We start from the raw sequence: 21,321 nt of genomic DNA, 5'->3' as shown, positions 1-21,321 counted from the left end.
AGAGAGAATGCGGCTTTAAAACATGAAGCATAGACTTCTATACAACCAGAGTAGTCGCCCCCTGGTGGTCAGGAGAGAGAATGCGGCTTTAACACATGAAGCATAGACTTCTATACAACCAGAGTAGTCGCCCCCTGGTGGTCAGGAGAGAGAATGCGGCTTTAACACATGAAGCATAGACTTCTATACAACCAGAGGAGTCGCACCCTGGTGGTCAGAAGAGAGAATGTAGCTTTAACACATGAAGCATAGACTTCTATACAACCAGAGGAGTCGCCCTCTGGTGGTCAGGAGAGAGAATGCAGCTTTAACACATGAAGCATAGACTTCTATACAACCAGAGGAGTCTTGGTATTTTCAGTGAACGTATACGATCACGACCTCAGCGCCTCTTCTTTTGCTTCCTGTAGCCTCCAGTTGAGCTGCTTTACCCCAAATACAGAGGAGCAATGAAACTCTCCTCCGTAAACGACAATCCTTACAGCCTGTTCGACTACAAGCGAGCAGCCAACATGGACGCAGAGCAGCCGACGGTGAAGTAAGCGTGGAGGAAGTTGTGAAAATTGTCTGCATTTGTTTTGTTGACCAGGAACGGGTCGAAACAGGATCAAATCCTTCTCCGTGTGTTCAGGATTCCCCAGTCGGAGGCGTCCGGTTACTACGAGGGAACGGGTTACCGCATGGCGTTCACGAAGGAGCCGCACAAGACGAAGAGGCGGCGGTTCAAGTTTCACACGACCAGCCGAGAGACAAACGCTCTGCTGTTCTACATCGGGAACGAAGTACGACGTTTTTAAACGAACCCAAAGAGGATCTGAATGTCGCACGCGGCTCCACGTGGTACTAAACATGAAGCACGACGTGCTCTTCTTGTGTTTTACTCGCTGCAGGAGTCTTTCTTCTGCGTGTTCCTGGAGAGCGGCTTCCTGGTGCTGCGAGGACGCCAAGCAGGCCGAGAGCTCAGAGCTCAGAGCGGCGAACGGGTGTCTCTGTTTGTAAGACGGCAAACGCTTCACTTCAGCAGTCCAAACTCAAAATAAACTGATTTTATTGCAAAAATAACAATAATTAAAAGGACGAATATCTTCCCTGACCCACTTCTATAGTTCCCTTCGCCTCTTGGCGTCATTAGAGTGTCGATTAAATTGTGAATCACCACAAACACGAGAGGTCCTCGACCATATGGTCACATATTTCCAGGCCTCATGGGTCCAGTAGTTTAAGACAGACAGACAGAAAGCGGTGCCATCTTTCTGAATTCACGTCCTAAACTAAAAATGTCCCCGTCTCAGGACAAACACTTTGCCATCGACGTCGCGGACCGCTTCGTGTTGCACTACGGACCCGAGCAGCAGATCTCCACGGGTCACGACCCCGCGACCTACGCCAGCTACTACATCGGGGGCCTCCCTGCGCAGCTCAGAGAGCGGTAAACCAAAACAGGCTTCGAGCAACATTCGCAGCTCCAGGTGAGCCCCTTTCCGTCTAAAAATGTTCCCGTCTTTTTGACTCTCAGACACGACATCGCCGCTCCGCCGCTGAGAGGCTGCGTGGATCGAGTGACGGCGGACGCCGAGGCCGTCGAGTACAACCGGACGATCGGCGTCGGCGTCGGATGTCCGGTCTCGCTGCTGGTGAAAAAAAAAAGAAAATGGGTTCAGCGGCTGCTTCGTGAAGGACTGAACTCTGAGAATAAAACCCTCACGCTGCCTTGTGTGTTTTCAGGGCGTTCGCTGGGCGACGGTGTCCTCGGCTCTGTCGGTCGATTCCTGGAGCGATCAGCCAATCAGAGTCTCTCTGGGCTTCAGGAGCTCGGACCGGCATGGCGCTCTTCTCAGCAGCAGCTCTCAGGTGAAACCCTGCACATCTGGCTTTAAAACACAACGTTTCAGGCAGATTAATTGGCAAAGTAAGTGAGCAGAAGTTACCATATTTAGAACGAGGAGGAGCGAAGTAGTGACGTCGGATTTGGCTCCGGTCGCGACCTGTCAATCACAGTAAGCCCGCCCTCAAGCATACGCTTATTAACTATGGTTTTAATGTTTTGGTGTAATTCATTATCACGCTGCGGGAATATGAATGTTTTTTATCTTTATTCTTTGTCAACTTGACTCAGAATTTCTTTTTATTTTACATTTTATATTCGCTTCCAGTTAGATATTAATTACTTTAAATAGTGAATTAGCTGGTTTAACACAACTGTTCCTCCTCAGGAAAATGTTTTTTTTAGTTATATTTAATATATAAATAAACTCTAATGGATAAAAGTTTCTAAAATAATAATCATTTTGATAAGAGTAACTCCTACAGATACTGAATCTCTGTTTTTTTCTTGCATTCTGCAACTCACCACTAGATGGCACTAGATCGTACTTCCTCTTTCAAAGAGACTCAAAAGCCAAAGATCACAGCGACTCTGATCTCCTGCAGGGCTCCACATCTGTCCAGCTGTCGCTGGCTGACGGCCACGTCGTGTTCAACGCCGACAATTACACCTTGAGGTCGGAGAAAAGGTTCAGCGATGGACGCTGGCACTACTTATCTGCAGTGAAGAGGCCAACGGGGTATAAGATCTGTGAAACGTATGTTTTCCTTATCTCAATTATAAAAAAAGAAGCTTTTCTGAACACATCTGGATGCTTTTCCCCCCACCAGGTTGGAGCTCAGCATCGATAACGTGAAAGTGACGCCGGGACAATCGCCTCCCATCAGGCCGGCGGGTCAAAACCTGCAAGGAGAGAAATTCAAAAGCTGCATCACGAACCTTTACACGAGGAGGTTTAGAAGCACCGTGTTTAAAGCCTCACGCTGTTCTAATCCCTACGACGTGTGTCTCTTGCTCCTATAATAACAACACGACTCCTATAACGACACGACTTTGTGTGTTTTGTAGCCCTGAACCGAGCTTCATACCCGCTGACCTCAGCTCATTTTCTGGACACACAGTCCTTGGACGGTGCCGTCAACCGGCCCCCGTGTCGAGCAGGACCCTCCAACACACACCTGTGAGTGCACACACACAGAAAGCCATTATTCCCACAAAGCCGTAATAACCCTCCCCTCCGATGCTTTTATAATAAAACGGGGATGAAGGTCATCTTTCTGCTGTCTGGCAGAGTCAGGCTGCGGCGGGAAGCCGGTGTAAACAGCGGCGAGCGCAGCGGGATGAACACCGGCTCTCTGAGGAGACCAGCTGGCTCGCTTACACCTTGCCACAGCAGGACCTCAATTACAGGTAATTCTATATCAACACTGGGGAAAAAAAAGCTCACCTCTGGTTTATTCCTGAAGACGTGTAAATGATGAAAGTTCAGAAACGCTGTGATTTTCATTCAAGAGAGAATTAGATGCTTCAATGACTTAATACAAGTTCAACCAGGAAATAAATTACCTTTGGAGCATTTATTTACTGGATGTGGTTTAAGAGATGTTTTGTGCATCATCCTCAAACTCATATTTACTCCAAAGGTGTGCACCGCTTTGGGTAGGTAGGAGGGAAGGAAGGAAGGAAGGGAGGTATGTAGGGAGATAAATAGATATGTAGGCTGCTCACCACTGAGCCACAGTCGCCATGTCTACTGCCTACCAACCTACCTACCTACCTAGTTTACTACCTTCCTACCTAGCTACCTACCTACCTTTCTACCTACCTACCTTACCTACCTACCTACTTTTCTAACTACCTACCTACCTACCTTTCTACCTACCCAACTACCTTACCTACCTACCTACCTTACTTCCTTTCTACCTACCTACCTACCTACCTACCTTACTTCCTTTCTACCTACCTACCTACCTTTCTACCTACCTAACTTCCTTTCTACCTACCTACCTACCTACCTACCTTACTTCCTTTCTACCTACCTACCTACCTACCTACCTTACCTACCTACCTACCTACCTTTCTACCTATCTACCTTACTTCCTTTCTACCTACCTACCTTACTACCTACCTACCTTTCTAACTACCTACCTACCTTTCTACCTACCTACCTTACTTCCTTTCTACCTACCTACCTACCTTTATACCTACCTACCTTTCTACCTACTTTACTACCTACCTACCTTTCTACCTACCTACCTTACCTACCTACCTACCTACCTACCTACCTTACTTCCTTTCTACCTACCTACCTCGTTGCAGCGATACAGTCTATTACATTTAGTTTCCCCTTTGCGCCAGAGGCCTTGGGTCAAACAGGTATTGATCCATCCTTCCATCCTCTCAGGCCGCACTTCTCTCTGGACATCAGGACCGAGTCCTCCAGAGGGCTGATCCTCCACGCCGCCGGGCGGGGCGCCGTCCCCCTGCTGGCGCTCTACGTGGCCAACGGCAAGATCAGGATGTCCCTCGGGCGCAGCCGAGTCATCCAGCACGGGCAGAGGAGCAACGACGGGAACTGGCACCGAGTGAGTGAGCTTGGGCTAAGCCCCGCCCTCCAAGTAACCGTGGCCACGCCTGTCAGAGTTAACACTCTCACACACAAAATATCTATCTATCCATCTATCTATCCATCTATCTATCCATCTATCCATCTATCCATCCATCCATCTATCCATCCATATATCTATCGATCTATCTATCTATCCATCACACAACCTACCTTTCTACTTATCTACCTACATTGCTTACTTCCTTACTTCCACTTTACTTCCTACCTGCCTACCTTACTTCCTACTTACCTACCTTACTTTCTACCTAACAAACCTACCGACCTACCTACCTATGTACGAACCTACCTATCTTACTACCTACCTACTTACTTTATGAACTACCTTTCTACCTACCTACCTACCTACGTACCTACTTGCCGTACAACCTATCTAACAACCTATCTACTTTACTACCTACCTACCTACCTCGCTTCCTACCTATCTAGTTCACTTCCTACCTACCTACCTTACTTCCTACCTACATACCTTACTTCCTACCTACCTATCTACCTACCTACCTTTCTACCTACTTTACTACCTACCTACCTACCTACCTATCTACCTACCTACCTTTCTACCTACTTTACTACCTACCTACCTTTCTACCTACTTTACTACCTACCTACCTTTCTACCTACCTATCTACCTACCTACCTTTCTACCTACTTTACTACCTACCTACTTTACTACCTACCTACCTACCTACCTACCTACCTATCTACCTACCTACCTTTCTACCTACTTTACTACCTACCTACCTTTCTACCTACTTTACTACCTACCTACGTACCTACCTACTTTACTACCTACCTACCTACCTTTCTACCTGCCCACTTACTTTACTACCGACCTACCTAACGTCTTAGGAGGCCGGGCTGCAGAGTGAAAGGAGGCGAGGTCCTTCAGTCTTTTCTTCACCTCTCTCACAGGTGGAGTTCAGCGTGGAGGAGAGCAGCTTCCATCTGCTGGTCGACGGGATCCGAGTGACCGACGGCCATCTGGCCAACCGTGAAGGCTCCTCTCTGGAGCTGCAGGGCCCCGTTTACCTGGGAGCCGGTCCCAAAAGCAGAGCCACTAAAGTCGGCGTCCCGCCTCACTCGGACACATTTCCCCTCCTTCGCTCGTTCCCTCTGCTTGACCTCTCTCTCTCTCTCCTCCCCCGTCCTCCCTCAGGGCCACGGCGTCCCCGTGAGCGGCGTCACCGGCTGCGTGCGGAGCTTCAGGCTGAACGAGGTCGCCGTCGAGGGGCCGGAGGCGAGCTACAAGACGTGGCCTTGCTCCGCCGGGCTCAGGTAGGACCTCTCCCATGCACGCGCTTTGATCCCGTGAGTGCAGCTGTGAACGTTGTCCTCCTCGTCCTCCAGCGTCCAAGCGACGAGACGCCATCGAGCTGGCGGGGGACTCTGCGCCCGAGCGGAGCGCCGCCCGGGTTGACCTTCACATTGGAGGTGAGCGCACGAAACTAGAAACCAGAAGAAAGAGAGCAGTGAATGTGGAGCAGAGGACAATTAAAGCCGTTGTTTTTAAGTGAAAAAAGCCGATACTGATGCCACGCCTATCTATCTATCCATCTTTCCATCTATCTATCTATCTATCTATCCATCCATCCATCCATCTATCCAGCCATCACGTTACCTACCTACCTACCTTACTTCCTATCTACCTACCTACCTTACTTCCTATCTACCTACCTACCTTACTTCCTATCTACCTACCTACCTTACTTCCTATCTACCTACCTACCTTACTTCCTATCTACCTACCTACCTTACTTCCTACCTACCTACCTACCTTACTTCCTATCTACCTACCTACCTTACTTCCTATCTACCTACCTACCTTACTTCCTATCTACCTACCTACCTTACTTCCTATCTACCTACCTACCTTACTTCCTACCTACCTACCTTACTTCCTATCTACCTACCTACCTTACTTCCTATCTACCTACCTACCTTACTTCCTATCTACCTACCTACCTTACTTCCTATCTACCTACCTTACTTCCTATCTACCTACCTACCTTACTTCCTACCTACCTACCTACCTTACTTCCTACCTACCTACCTTACTTTCTATCTACCTACCTACCTACCCACCTTACTACCTATCTGCTAACCAACCTAAGTACCTACCTTACTTCCTCCCTACCTACCTACCTTCCTTCCTTCCTATCTATCTACCTACATACCGACCTTCCTTCCTTCCTACCCACCTACCTACATACCCACCTTACTACCTATCTACTAACCTATCTGCTAACCTACCTTACTTCCTACCTACCCACATTACTACCTACTTACTAACCTACCTACCTACCCACCTTACTTCCTATATACTAACCTACCTATTAACCTACCTACCTTACTTCCTACCTTCCTTCCTACCTACCGTACTTCCTACCTAACTTTCTTCCTCCCTACCTAACTACCTGTGTCATTACATTTCTGACTCGATTTGTGTGTGTGTCCACACCTCTGATGTGTACACACACACACACACACACACACACAAGTCCATACAAAAGATATACTTCATAGAGAAATAGTTAAATAAATACTTTACAAGAAAAGATAAAAAGAAATGTATCTCCGTCTTCCCGCCCTCAGGAGCGTCGCAGCAGCGGCATCGAGCCGCCGGGCCCTCCTCACCGTTTGTGGGCTGCTTGAGGAACTCGACGCTCGACGCCTTCAACCCGGCGGACCGAATCCCGTTGATGCAGAGAAGCTCCTGCTGTTATGAAGCGCTGCAGCTATCCATCACAGAAACCTGCCTTTTCTTTGCATATTTCCCATAAATGATTTAATAAAAAAGACGCATGAAGACATTGAAGTTGTTTTATTTCAGTTTCCATCAAAATACTCTCAATGCTCCGGCCAAACGCCAAAAAAAACAATAGTTGTTTTACATCATGTGACCTTTTGACCCCCAATCGACTTTGTCTGGTACGTCTGGCAGGTTGTATGATACACACACACACAGTTTATATAATATATGTAACATTCAGTGGGGATAAACGATTAACACCAGTCAAGTTTAAAATTGATGTAGAAAATATACCGTGTGATTTTTTTTGTCTGTATGTTAAACAAACACACACAAAATCCAGCTGGTTTTGAGTGACAGCTCGTGATTTGTGTGTTTTCGGAGTCCAAGAGGGAACGAGACCGACGTGATCGAGGTTACTGGTTGAGTCTGTGGAAAGTTTATGTACAGGAACACATGTAGAGTTATGAATATTAACATTTAAAAGAAGACAGAAACACACTAAAACCACCAGTAGACAAACAACATACAAATACATCTCCAAATGCCAAAACTTCACATTTCATCACTTTTTTTTTTCGACATTTCTATGCACAATCATAAAGGAGATCAAGGCCACGCAGTTTAAGTGTTATTGCTCGTCGTTACTGTAGCGATTGCATAATAAAAACCCCCGTTAGCGCCGCCGCTCTGCGCTCTGCGCTGGACGTCCCGTCAGTAGATGTCGGGCAGCTGGCTGTACTTGCGGTCCCAGTACCCGGTGGAGAAGATCCAGTCCTGGGAGCTGGTGTGCGGGTTCTGGCCCGGCTGAAACCACCTGCAACCACAGCGGAGACACAGCGGCGTTCAGCTGGCGCTCCAGAGAAAACCAAGTCCACAAAATCATCGTTCACATCAAGGCCGGCGGGGGAAGGAAGGTCGGGCGTGCTGCAGCGCGAGGTTACGGGTATTGTGCACGGGGATTAGATGTTATTTTTGTATTTTTTTTGTTGTTGCTTCAGTCAAAGACTAGAAAGGAATACTTCGCCCAAACGTGGTATTTGTACATCAAGAACTCACTCCGGGTTACCTTGGACTTTTTAAAGGAAACGTTTCTCAAAGCGTCCACGAATGAAAGAAAGTAAACGTTCAACAACAGCGTCGTCATTTTAAGACATCTTGTTGCAAACCCTTACGCAATATGTGCAGGATAATCTATAATCCTACTTTACCATAAATAATACATAAGTGAAATATACGGTTTGGTTTGAAAAAGTTTTAAAGAGACACAAACCAACCAGAAGAAACTGAAAATGACCTCGAAGAGACACAACAAGACGACACGGAGAACAAAACTCCTGCAAAGAAAATGAAAAAACAACCAAAAGAGACTGAAAACAACGATGAAATGGGGGGAAAACAACCAAAAGAGACTCAAAACAAAGATGAAAGGAGTGAAAACAACCAAAAAAGACTAAAAACAAAGATGAAAGGAGAGAAAACAACCAAAAAAGACTCAAAACAAAGATGTAAGGAGAGAAAACAACCAAAAAAGACTAAAAGCAAAGATGAAAGGAGAGAAAACAACCAAAAAAGACTCAAAACAAAGATGAAAGGAGGGAAAACAACCAAAAAAGACTAAAAACAAAGATGAAAGGAGAGAAAACAACCAAAAAAGACTAAAAACAAAGATGAAAGGAGAGAAAACAACCAAAAAAGACTAAAAACAAAGATGAAAGGAGAGAAAACAACCAAAAAAGACTCAAAACAAAGATGAAAGAAGAGAAAACAACCAAAAAAGACTAAAAACAAAGATGAAAGGAGTGAAAACAACCAAAAAAGACTAAAAACAAAGATGAAAGGAGAGAAAACAACCAAAAAAGACTAAAAACAAAGATGAAAGGAGAGAAAACAACCAAAAAAGACTAAAAACAAAGATGAAAGGAGTGAAAACAACCAAAAAAGACTAAAAACAAAGATGAAAGGAGAGAAAACAACCAAAAAAGACTAAAAACAAAGATGAAAGGAGAGAAAACAACCAAAAAAGACTAAAAACATCGATAAAATGGAGGGAAACAAACAAAAGAGTCAACAAAAATGGTTTTCGCCCACTTTCTTAGTCGATTTGATGCAGTTTTGCTGTTGTTAAACATCAGCTAATTTAATTATAATTCCTGAAACCTTTCCTCAGTTTAAAATAAAGGAGGAGGAGTTTTCTTTAAAGAATTCCAGGTAACACAAGCTGAGTAATCGACACACAAACGCTGAAGTATTCCTTTCACTAGTTAGTTTTTTAGTTGGATCTCAACAGACGGCCGGAGGCATGCAGATGAGATGTTCAGAGAAGCGTCGGGACACACGGACAGCGCCAGGTCACGTGACCACGTCACACATGTCGGGCACATCAATCACACGGCGAGCGGCTCTGACCTTGGACCGAGGGCGGGACTCCTAAACATCAAAGACGGGACGCCGCGGAAAAACAAGTCAGATGGAGAGAAAATGGAGATTCAGCTCGAACGTTTCACACAAACACAGGAAGAGAAGATCGGACTGCAGCTTTGAAGACAGAAACTATGTGTGTGTATATATATATATGTATATATGTATGTATGTATATATATGTATATTTGTCCACAATAAAAACTGCACGTCAATGTAAATATACAACGCTTACATTTAGCCAAAGAGGATCAACAGAGCTGTCAACACATTTGACATTTTGGGAAAACACTTTGTTTTCTCATTTGATTTATGGCGAGAAAGTGAATATGTGCGTATATATGTTCCTTTGAAGACAGAAATCTTCATGTAAAGGTAATAAAAAAACAAAGATATAAAGTATGTAAAAAGACAGAAATCTGCATGTAAAGTTAATAAAAAGACAGAAATATTTATGTTAAGTTAATAAAATGACAAAAATCTTTATGTAAAGTTAATAAAAAGAAAATATAATCTGTATTATATCAATCTGAATCGCCAATGTTAACACTAATAATATTCAATACACATCATTGTCATTTAATGCACACAAAGAGAGCTCATTGTCTTCATAAAGAGACAGTTTGGATGAGTTTGTGTGTTGTGCGTTTGTGTGTCTTTAGTGTTTTAAAGGTGCACCTCGTCTTCCACTCTTCATCAGACGTGGAGCGCTTCTTGCGAGCGGCTCTCTGCTTCTCCTCCAGCCTCTTCTTCTCCTCGCTGGCGAGGTCTGGAGGAACGCAGTGAGGAGCTTCAGATGCTGAGTGAGACGATTATTAAAAGTGTGTGTGTGTGTGTGTGTGTGTGTGTGTGTGTGTGTGTGTTACCGATGTCTCCGTTCTCCATGGCTCGTATGTCGGGCCTCAGCCGGCAGTCCGTGGGCGGGATGGCTCCCTCCATGTCACCGCGCAGCTCGTTCAGTTGCATCGCGAAGGACGTGAAGCTGTACATCTGAAACATGTTTTACACCAGAACGTCAACACTGCTCCCTTCACAACGACCTTACTTCCTTCCTACCTACCTACCTTACTTCCTACCTACCTAACTACCTACCTACCTATCTACTTTACTTCCTACCTTCCTATCTACCTTTCTTCCTTTCTTCCTACCTATCTACCTACCTCCCTACCTTACTTCCTACCTACCTATCTACTTTACTTCCTACCTAACTACCTACCTACCTTCCTTCCTGCCTACCTACCTACCTCACTACCTACCTTACTTCCTACCTAACTACTTTACTTCCTACCTACCTACTTTACTTCCTACCTACCTACCTTACTTCCTACATACTAACCTACCAACCTTACACCCTACCTCACTACCTACCTACCTACCTCACTACCTACCTTACTTCCTACCTACCTACCTAACTAACTTCCTATCTACCTTACTTCCTACCTACCTACCTTACTTCCTACCTCCCTACCTTACTTCCTACCTCCCTACCTTCCTACCTCCCTACCTTACTTCCTACCTCCCTACCTTCCTACCTACTTAACTTCCTATCTACCTAACTTCCTACCTTACTTCCTACCTACCTACCTTACTTCCTACCTCACTACCTTACTACCTACCTACCTACCTTACTTCCTACCTACCTACCTTACTTCCTACCTACCTACCTACCTACCTTCCTCCCTCCCTCTTACCTACCTACCTTCCTTCCCTCCCTCCTGCCTTCCCTCCCTCCTGCCTATCTACCTACCTTACTACCTACCTTACTTCCTACCTACCTACCTACCTTCCTTCCCTCCCTCCTGCCTATCTACCTACCTTACTTCCTACCTCCCTACCTTACTACCTACCTTACTTCCTACCTACCTACCTACCTTCCTTCCCTCCCTCCTACCTGTCTACCTACATTACTTCCTACCTGCCTGCTTCGGTACACAACAAAAAAAACAAGAAGACAATAAAACACACAACCGTCTCTAAAACTCTGCACATTGAGCAGACAAAGCAAAAGAAGACAAAGACGTGTTTTACTCCTCCGGCCCGTGAACCCCGAGCGCTCTGAACGTGCACGCTTTAACCTCCCAGTGGAGTGGGCGGGCGGGTGAGCGCGTGCGGCGCTAGCGGCGTTAGCGGCGCTAGCGGCGCTCGCTAATTGAAGCTGGCGGCGAGCGTTTCGTCAGTCAGACCTCGGTGGAGTTGGCCGGTCGGGGAGCGATCCTCCACAGCAGCTGGCTGCCGGGAATCATCTCCACGGTGTCAGCAGCCGGAGAGGGAACCTCCTCCTGATCCTCACTGCAACCCTGAACACACACACACACACACACACACACACACACACACAGTCAAACAGTAACCACGCTCTCTGAGAGAGGCATCATTACGCTGTTTATCGGTGAGGGGAGTGAAGTTAATTATGGGTGTCGGTAAAGATCTCAAGATATAATCGGGGTTTTCTTTCTTTTCTTTTTTTTTTTTTGGTGTGGGAGGTGGGGGGGCGAGTTGGAAAACACTTTCCATCTCATCAGTCATCAGAGTGCACTCATGCAGGCGATGAATCACAAGAACACACTCATCCCCCCGCTGTTCAGTACCGCTCTGCTGCTCCTCTTCTCCGCGGCTCCCTTCTTGTCGCTCTTCTTGTGCGCCTCGAAGGCCGCCGGGTCGACCACGTACAGGCACTCCGTCCACTTCCCGTAGAGAGCGCACAGCTTCTTTTTGCTGCGGGAAACACACACACAGACACGCACACATGAATGTCCTCTGCTCGGTGCGGGTCTCAGTGTCTCACAGAGAAACATTTGGTGTTGTTGTCGTCGTCGAACACGTGTCGTGGTGTCCAGTCGCTCATGCTCCGTGTTGGCTCTCTGTTTCCTCCTGTGTTTCAGTCGTCGTAGGAACCCCAAATTAATTCCAATACTTGTTTATTGTATGTATTTGTTCAGCAAAGTCTTGGGAAAAAAATGTATATCTGCAAAAAAAATTAGTTTTGAAAGATATTTTGATGGTAACTATGAACATCCAGCATGATATGAGCCAGATTCCCCAAAAAAGCCTCCTGGAGCGTCAATAAGACACCTTTTTGGAAAGATTAGGACCTAAAGAATCAGAACCTGCAACTAAAATCACAATAAAACAAAGAATTGTCCTGTTAGGAAGGAGTTTCAGTCAGAAAACTGTGTCGTTCGGCTTAAAAATGGAAAAATTCTGTATTTTATGCCAAATGATTGTCTGAATTGAAATGGGCTGGATAAAAGATGGCGTGAAGCAGCGTGGGACCACGGGACGCCGCCGCTGGACGTCAATACATATCGGATTCCCTCAGTGTTCATTAATCCTGGATGAACAAACACAGGGCTTTCACCCGGGGACCCGCATCCGAAACGACGGAGCTGAAGCTCCACATCTGAGGATAAAACACGACGTGTTTTCTAACGTTCACCTTTTCACAGAGTTCAGCGCACGCACACCTCAGGATACACTGAAGGTAACGTTTGCTTCACTTGTTTCTCTGATGACTTCAAGATGTCCATGACTAAAAAAAAATGTCACTGTTTTAGATCTTAGTGTGAAAAAAGGGATTTAAACCTGGAATAAAAGTTCATTCCTCACAGCTTCTGGCAAACAATCAAACATTTAGAGTTATTAATACACAACTCGACAAAACATAGCATATATAATAAGTGTATTATTAGACAATTTAATTCAAAGAATGATTCCTTCAAAGTTAGAAATGAGCTTAAGGGCCTTCAGCTAACCTTCTTAACTTTGTGGGTCCCAAATTAGAAATTAAGCTAATTAAAAACAGCTTATTGAGTCATACTTGCTCGACAATATGGGGGCATGGAGATGTGTACTCTAGGGCGTCTACATGATAAACTGTGTACTGTAGAATATGCACAAAGCAAATATACAATATTAATATATTCCCTCAGCGTTCAAGGGGAAGAAGAATAAGACTACCTGCTATTTAATTACCTTTTATCCAGAATATATCCTTCAACCTTGTGCAGCTCTTTGCCAAAAAGACCACATGGTTTGAAATTCAGACAGCACCTTTCACCAGTTCTGTGTTTGGAGAAAAGAGAAGAAAAAGCACATTATCCTCTCAGTCTCTGCTCGATGACTCACACAACCCTTCCACATCTGCTCCATTTCCTCCTTGTTGGTCAAACTTCCTCATAATTGTGAAAAAAAACGAGTACAGTGGCCAATACGTGTAGGCGAATAAGTGTTTTATCGAGTTTTTAGATAGTTTTTGGTCCACTCACCGGTGGTTGACCACCTCCACGTTCCCGTACTGCTCGATCCACAGCTGGCCCACGATGATGTTGTGAACGCAACATGTGGGGTTCGTCCAGGTGTAGGCTTCATTGTAGCTGAAGAGAAAAACATTTGAAAAGACTGAAAGGAGCCAAACGTGACCGTCTGTTTGCAGGTGTTGGGATGTCCGGCTCCGTATAGGGTGCATTATATATCATTAACTTAAAATGTACATTATTTACAGAGTGTAAAAATGAGCACGCCCGAGTAAGGAGCTTCTTACTTGGGCAGCTCCAGCGTGATGATGCCTTTAGGCTCCGCCTCCACGCTTTTCCCCCAGAACTTGAGTTTGGGGTAGATGGAGCCGTGGAACACAAAGTCCTGCTTCAGGCCCTCGGCGTGGAAGGCGCTGACCGGAGGATGGTGGCTCACCTGCTCCGACAGGAGCCGGAAGCCCAGATCCTCCCTGAGGGGCGAGAGGAGGGCGTTAAGTGTTTAAGTGCTTTATCACCAGTGTGTTATCACCAGTGTGTTATCATCAGTGTGTTATCACCAGTGCGTTATTATCAGTGTGTTATCATCAGTGCGTTATTATCAGTGTGTTATCATCAGTGCGTTATTATCAGTGTGTTATCATCAGTGCGTTATCATCAGTGTGTTATCATCAGTGCGTTATCATCAGTGTGTTATCACCAGTGCTTTATCATCAGTGTGTTATCACCAGTGTGTTATCATCAGTGTGTTATCACCAGTGCGTTATTATCAGTGTGTTATCACCAGTGTGTTATCATCGGTGCGTTATTATCAGTGTGTTATCACCAGTGTGTTATCATCGGTGCGTTATTATCAGTGTGTTATCATCAGTGTGTTATCATCAGTGTGTTATCATCAGTGCGTTATCACCAGTGCGTTATCACTAGTGTGTTACCACCAGTGTGTTACAAGCAGTGTGTTACCACCAGTGTGTTACAAGCAGTGTGTTACCACCAGTGTGTTACCACCAGTGTGTTACCACCAGTGTGTTATCACCAGTGTGTTACCATCAGTGTGTTATCATCAGTGTGTTACCACCAGTGTGTTACAAGCAGTGTGTTACCACCAGTGTGTTACCACCAGTGCGTTACTACCAGTGTGTTACCATCAGTGTGTTACCACCAGTGTGTTACCACCAGTGTGTTACCACCAGTGTGTTATCACCAGTGTGTTACCATCAGTGCTTTATCACCAGTGTGTTATCACCAGTGTGTTATTATCAGTGCGTTATTATCAGTGTGTTATCACCAGTGTGTTGTTATCAGTGCGTTATTATCAGTGTGTTATTATCAGTGTGTTATCACCAGTGTGTTATCACCAGTGTGTTATCACCAGTGTGTTATTATCAGTGCTTTATCATCAGTGTGTTATCACCAGTGTGTTATCATCAGTGCGTTATCGTCGGTGCGTTATCATCAGTGCGTTATCATCAGTGTGTTATCATCAGTGTGTTATCACCAGTGTGTTATTATCAGTGTGTTATTATCAGTGCGTTATCATCGGTGCGTTATTATCAGTGTGTTATTATCAGTGTGTTATCATCAGTGTGTTATCATCAGTGCGTTATCACCAGTGCGTTATCACTAGTGTGTTACCACCAGTGTGTTACAAGCAGTGTGTTACCACCAGTGTGTTACCACCAGTGTGTTACCACCAGTGTGTTATCACCAGTGTGTTACCATCAGTGTGTTATCATCAGTGTGTTACCACCAGTGTGTTACAAGCAGTGTGTTACCACCAGTGTGTTACCACCAGTGCGTTACTACCAGTGTGTTACCATCAGTGTGTTACCACCAGTGTGTTACCACCAGTGTGTTACCACCAGTGTGTTATCACCAGTGTGTTACCATCAGTGTGTTATCACCAGTGTGTTACCACCAGTGTGTTACAAGCAGTGTGTTACCACCAGTGTGTTACCACCAGTGTGTTACCACCAGTGTGTTACCATCAGTGTGTTACCATCAGTGTGTTACCATCAGTGTGTTACCACCAGTGCGTCGGCGTCACTCACCTGACCAGTTCATACGTCTCTCCCAGCAGAGGGTTGAAGGGTTTTCCCGTCCGCTCCCACTGCGAGGCCACGGCGGACACGGCGAACGCAGCCACGCACTGCCAACAACACGACACAACGCACATGAAACACCACCGTGTTGTGGGAACACTTCAGGCGCGTGCACGCGGCAGGTGGGGGGCGGGGCTACCTTCATCCTCTCGATGGAGTCGGAGCAGCCGTTGGCCCGGTGCACCAGGTGCGTGTGCTCCATGTACTCCGTCAGGCGCTGCAGGAAGCTCAGCGGCTCGTTGAAAATCACCGGCATCGTGATCTTGGAGAGTTCCTGAAAATAAATAAACGTGAAGTAAGAATTATGATAACAATAATCCATCCATTAACGCTTATCCCGTTTAGGGTCGCGGGGCGTTGGAGCCGATCCCAGCTGTCATTGGGCGACGGCAGGGTTCACCCTGCAAATTAATATGAACTAATATGAATTAATTCACATTTTAGTTTTGTTTTCCGGTCGTTGACGTGACCCTCCGTCGCTCGTGGCATCATCCAGACACACGAACGAACAACAAGCCGACGCCAACGGCACGACGCATGAATAATTAGTCTTATCACGTCAACACGCATTTCATCCAGTAATCATCGTCGTGTATCTGAATATGTGAAATAAAATTAAAAAAATTAATTGAATAGAAAAAAACATTTATTTGGAGAATTAGCATAACATTTAGTTATTATTATAAAAAAAAGAAAACCGTGATGGACAGAGGTTTGACCTTTCAAAGGCTTATGATGCTAAAAAAAACACCATATTTGCATAAATGCGAGATCTTCTTTGCATTTTGGATGAAACCAAATTCCTCTGTGAGCGACGATTCTACAGGACGGAGACAAATTGAGCTTTTTAAATGTTTTATTGTTAATCAAAATGAGACGATATGAAATCCAATAAATGTCCCTCTCCACTTCATTTGGCTTCATTATATTCACAGATTCTTTTATCTTCAATCGCAGCTCTTTCTCTTCTATTTCCACTAAGCATCTTATCTTAACTGCACAGAATGATCTCTGACATCCAGGATAATTATACCATATATATATATATATATATATATATATATATATATATATATATATATATATATATATATATATATATATATATATATATATATATATAAATAATCGATCCCGTCTGTGTGAGTGTTCTCCTCGGTTCTCTTCTCCGGCTTCCTCCTAGAGACATGCAGCTTACGTTTATCAGGACTCTGAACTTCGGGTCCCTACGACCTCCAGTTTGATCCGCGGTTTGGATAAAGGAAGGATGGAAGTATTGAACCATTCATACGGGGAAAAGAAAATGCAGCTCGTCTCGGGTTATGAATAAAAGCTGCAGAGCTGGATTCAGAAGAGCAATTGAAGGACCCGTTTTTCATTAAATAAAGAAAATAAAGCGCCTTCCCGGCACGGCGATGCTTTGAACGTTTATTAATGCCAAATATTGAAAAGGACAAAAAGGGAATATTGGTCTTCAAACAATCGGCAGCGAGGGCTGTACGTCATTTATCTCCCTTTGGGGGAAGGTGTCTGTCACATCGACTGTATCCTCCGGCAGCGCCAAAAAGAAAGGACGATTTATAACGGTCAAAAGTGTTTTTTTTCAAATATATAGAAAGGATGATGGTGCCTGAACTCTTTCATGGTCTGATCTAGAAGTCCAGACACGTTGCTGAGACGATGCTGTCGGACAACAGGCTGCAGCCTTCAGCGGTTGCTTATCCCGTTGGAAACTGTCTCCCGACCTCTTTCCCTGTGTTTGAACCTCAAATTGATTCCAATACTTGTGTTTATTGGATGTTTTTGTTCAGCAACTATGAACAACTATGAGCAACTTTGATCGCAACTATGAACATCCAGCATGATATGAGCCAGATTCTCCAAAAAAGCCTCCTGGAGCGTCAATAAGACACCTTTTAGGAAAGATTAGGACCTAAAGAATCAGAATCTGCAACAAAAATCACAATAAAACAAAGTCTTGGTCTGTTAGGAAGGAGTTTCAGTCAGAAAACTGTGTCGTTCAGTTCAGAAATGGAAAAATATTCCATATTTTATGTCAAAAGATTCTCTGAATGGGGCATGCTGGGACTTAAAATTGCCGTGGGAGGATTCCAAAAGGTTATTGACACATTCAGCCGATACGCAGGAACATTATTTAGTCGTTATTCGCGAAAAAAGTGACATTTCTGTCTCTCCAGCAGCTAAATGCTCCACTGAGTTCCCCAGCTGGTCTCTAACTGTGTGTGTCTGCAGTTTGGTGTTGAGCCAGTTCGTGTAAAATGGAGTTCATACGGCTTTAACACTGAAAACAGCTTCATCCGGTACATGGAGCGTGACTTTTAGAAAACGATCACTCTCACCATGCCAATGCAGTTCCTCAGGATGCTCCAAATGCTGAAGTCATTTCTTGAAAACATTGGTGCAGGTAGGCTGGTCCTAGAATAACACAGACACACACAGACACACATTAACACATAGTGGAAGGTTTGTGAGAGGACATTGGCTTTGTACTAGTGCTCTAAAATGGACACTTTTTGTGAAAATGGACTTTTTTGTGAAAATGGACGCTCTTTGTGAGAGTAAATGCACCGCCAGACACATAATAGCTGCAGGATTCATGTCTTATTTAAGTGAATATGGACAACCAAAGCCTGAAATGTATTGTGTGACGACTGGAACAAAGCCCAGAGAAGACAATCAACACCGGTACCGACGGCGGCGAACAGCCATCCAATCACACGCCAACAGATACGACGAGCCGACGCCCGACAAACCCAGTCCATCTGACAGGTTTAATGTCGGCGTTTGGATAATATCCCTAACTCTTCAACACCATTAGGGACATTTAAGGTGTTTCCATTCTTTTGGGTCATTTTGGCATCGGTGTGAGTTTTCATTTTGTCGTTGGGACGGTCCTCTAACGAGTCTAAAATACACTGCGAGGCCAAATCTCCCCATTAAACCCATTAAAACAACCATTGTCTTCATCTGGTAGCGGTTGCAGTATGAAACATGATTTGATTATATTAGGCTTTAAATCTAGAGCCTTGACTTACAAATCATGGAGCTTTATTTACTATTTTCTCACCAGATGGCCCATGAGGGAGTACATGCAGTTCTCCTGACCTCCACTAGGGGCATCACTGCTGTATTATGGAGCGCCGCACATAATACAGCATAATACACATCATTGTATTCTTATTTGACCTTTATTTGACCAGAAAAGCAATGTCATTGTTCTTTCCTCAAACTGTTAAAAAATACAATCCACCGTAGAATTAAATATACAGAAAATAAATATATTTTTTTTATGTGTGGAAGGATTAAAAAATAAAAACAGGGTTTGGATAATTTATCCATCGTGGTTACTTTTCTCCTCCTATCCCATGATTTGGAAAGATATTCATTAAATGTACCAAAAAAAAACACTGTATAAAAGAGGTATTGATTTAAAGCTCCAATATTAGTAAAATTGATCAAGAAAATGAACTTTTAAAAACAGTATTTGTCACAAAGCTCGATGTAAAAGACAATATTAAAACACTGCATCATTATGTAAACAAACTGGCATTTGAAGGGTTAAAAGTTTGAAAATGTATTTTGGGTTATGATCAGGACGGAAGTTGGTTAAAAGGTTTAAGTTGGTGAAAGTGGAAATAGAATATTAATAAATAATATTTTAAAAGTTTTTGGAGAGTAACATTTATGAAAAAATGAAAAAGCATCAAAATCAATGTTGATAACCATTAAAACTACATTTAGCACATTTAAAATAATAACATTTGGTGTTTATAATCAGCGAGGAAGTTGGTTAAAGTATTGATGCAGCGTAAACTTATATTAATACATAATTCTCTCGCAGTTCTTTTTGACACAAGTCATTTTTGGCCTCTGAGGACTCCACAGCCGCCTTTAAAATAAACAAAAAAAAGTGATGCATAATGATTGAAATCGCAAGAATAAAGCAATCAAGCCATGTGAACAAAAACCAGCAGGAAGTGTTGATGCAAAAATGAAAATTGAAATCCATTCAACGCGAGTGAAACGCAGTCCGACGTCGCCGACACGGGACCGCGAGACTGATTATTGCGTTACACTGTGACCTCATCAATATTAAACAGCTCCGACACAGAGAGCTCCACTTCTTTCAATGAGACTCTTTTCTTTCTCTCTCTCTCTCTCCTTCACCGGGCCGACTCTGAATTATTCACACGACGAAGTGGAAAGACTCGAGGGACGACTTGGGAATGCAACAAAAAAAAAAGAAAAGACGCTTGAGTGAACAGATCTCTCGCAGGGGGGTCGGGGAAATAAAAACATCCCGACGCCGCCGATATTAATGATCGTAAAGAACAGAGCGATGCGTAAATTGCGGCCTTTGAGGAGATGGGAGCTTTTTATGGAGTTTGTTCTTTCTTTTGATGAGCGGGGGTGAAAGCTCAGGGGGCCGGCGGTCCGTTCAGAAAGCCGCTGACCTATGCTTTGTGATCCCGTTGGGTCGAGTCTCGTCCCCGTCGCCTTTGTGATCCATGACGGCGGCGCCGCTGCGAAAAGACGTGACGGAGCCTTCGTCGTCCACCTCCACCTCCTCCTCTTCCTCCTCCTCCTCGTCGTCGTCGTCCTCCCCGCAGGAATGGCTGGCCACCGTCTCGAAGCCGCTCAGGGAGATCTCCGAGTCAGATTCTGCAGTGGACGGACATTTTTATTCATGCACTGTTTTCAAAGTAAAGAGTGGAAGCAAAGGGTGACGTGCTGTTAGAGCAGCGGTGTGCAGGGTTTAGTGGCTTCAATGACCTCCAGTTGTGAAAAAGGAAGCCTCGCTCATCACATACCTGTCATTATTAATCCTAATTTAATGTATTCAGGGTCATATTTCCTCTCCACATCGGAGAAAAAAAAGCTATCAGTTTTGCGTCCCTGCATCCAAGGGAACGGCTCCGACACAATAGACTGAAGTTGGACGAGGTGTCAACTTATTGTACATACCGCACAATGGGTTTCAATGAAGAAGTTTAAAAAATGAGAAAAAAAATATATATATTTATGGGAATTTTTGTGCACATTTAGATATAAAAAAACAATAACATATTTATTTAATCTAAAATAATCTGTCAGTACCTCTGCGGCCCACTGGATGGCGCTCTGCGGCCCACCAGTGGCCGATAAAAGCTGCTAGAGGGCGTCGGCTACCCTCTCGTGCCACCTCTGGTTGCAAAAAAACAAGATGGCGACGGCCCAAAAAAAACAAAAATGGGCTAAACAGTCCATTTTGAGTGATGTCACGTTGACTCCGCCCACTTCTTATTGCAACCAAATGTATTTGGAGAAAATGTCAAAGTCTCCCTCCA

General features: G+C 44.5%; 1 protein-coding gene across 3 annotated transcripts in view; it reads right to left on the bottom strand.

Moving 5' to 3' along the window:
- Positions 1-7,275: 7,275 nt before the first annotated feature.
- osbpl1a (oxysterol binding protein-like 1A) overlaps positions 7,276-21,321 on the bottom strand; it is a 28,732-nt gene continuing 14,686 nt past the window's right edge. For 2 of the 3 annotated variants that reach the window (XM_068592961.1, XM_068592963.1), the window contains 13 exons: positions 20,449-20,656; positions 18,334-18,409; positions 16,113-16,247; positions 15,923-16,020; positions 14,162-14,344; positions 13,887-13,994; positions 13,594-13,683; positions 12,210-12,336; positions 11,805-11,918; positions 10,488-10,611; positions 10,300-10,390; positions 9,610-9,630; positions 7,276-8,017 (listed from right to left, as the gene is read on the bottom strand). In XM_068592961.1, coding sequence (XP_068449062.1) covers positions 7,915-8,017; positions 9,610-9,630; positions 10,300-10,390; positions 10,488-10,611; positions 11,805-11,918; positions 12,210-12,336; positions 13,594-13,683; positions 13,887-13,994; positions 14,162-14,344; positions 15,923-16,020; positions 16,113-16,247; positions 18,334-18,409; positions 20,449-20,656 — 1,478 coding nt within the window. In that variant the 3' untranslated portion in view covers positions 7,276-7,914. The remainder of the gene's footprint in view (positions 8,018-9,609; positions 9,631-10,299; positions 10,391-10,487; positions 10,612-11,804; positions 11,919-12,209; positions 12,337-13,593; positions 13,684-13,886; positions 13,995-14,161; positions 14,345-15,922; positions 16,021-16,112; positions 16,248-18,333; positions 18,410-20,448; positions 20,657-21,321) is intronic. The other variant, XM_068592962.1, reaches the window with a different exon arrangement.

Source organism: Clinocottus analis, unplaced genomic scaffold (assembly GCF_023055335.1).
Source record: "Clinocottus analis isolate CAN_PGR_092001 unplaced genomic scaffold, fCliAna1.0.p SCAF_28, whole genome shotgun sequence".
NCBI lineage: Eukaryota > Metazoa > Chordata > Actinopteri > Perciformes > Cottidae > Clinocottus > Clinocottus analis.
Note: the sequence above shows the minus strand (reverse complement) of the source record. Positions and strands in the feature narration are given on the sequence as shown.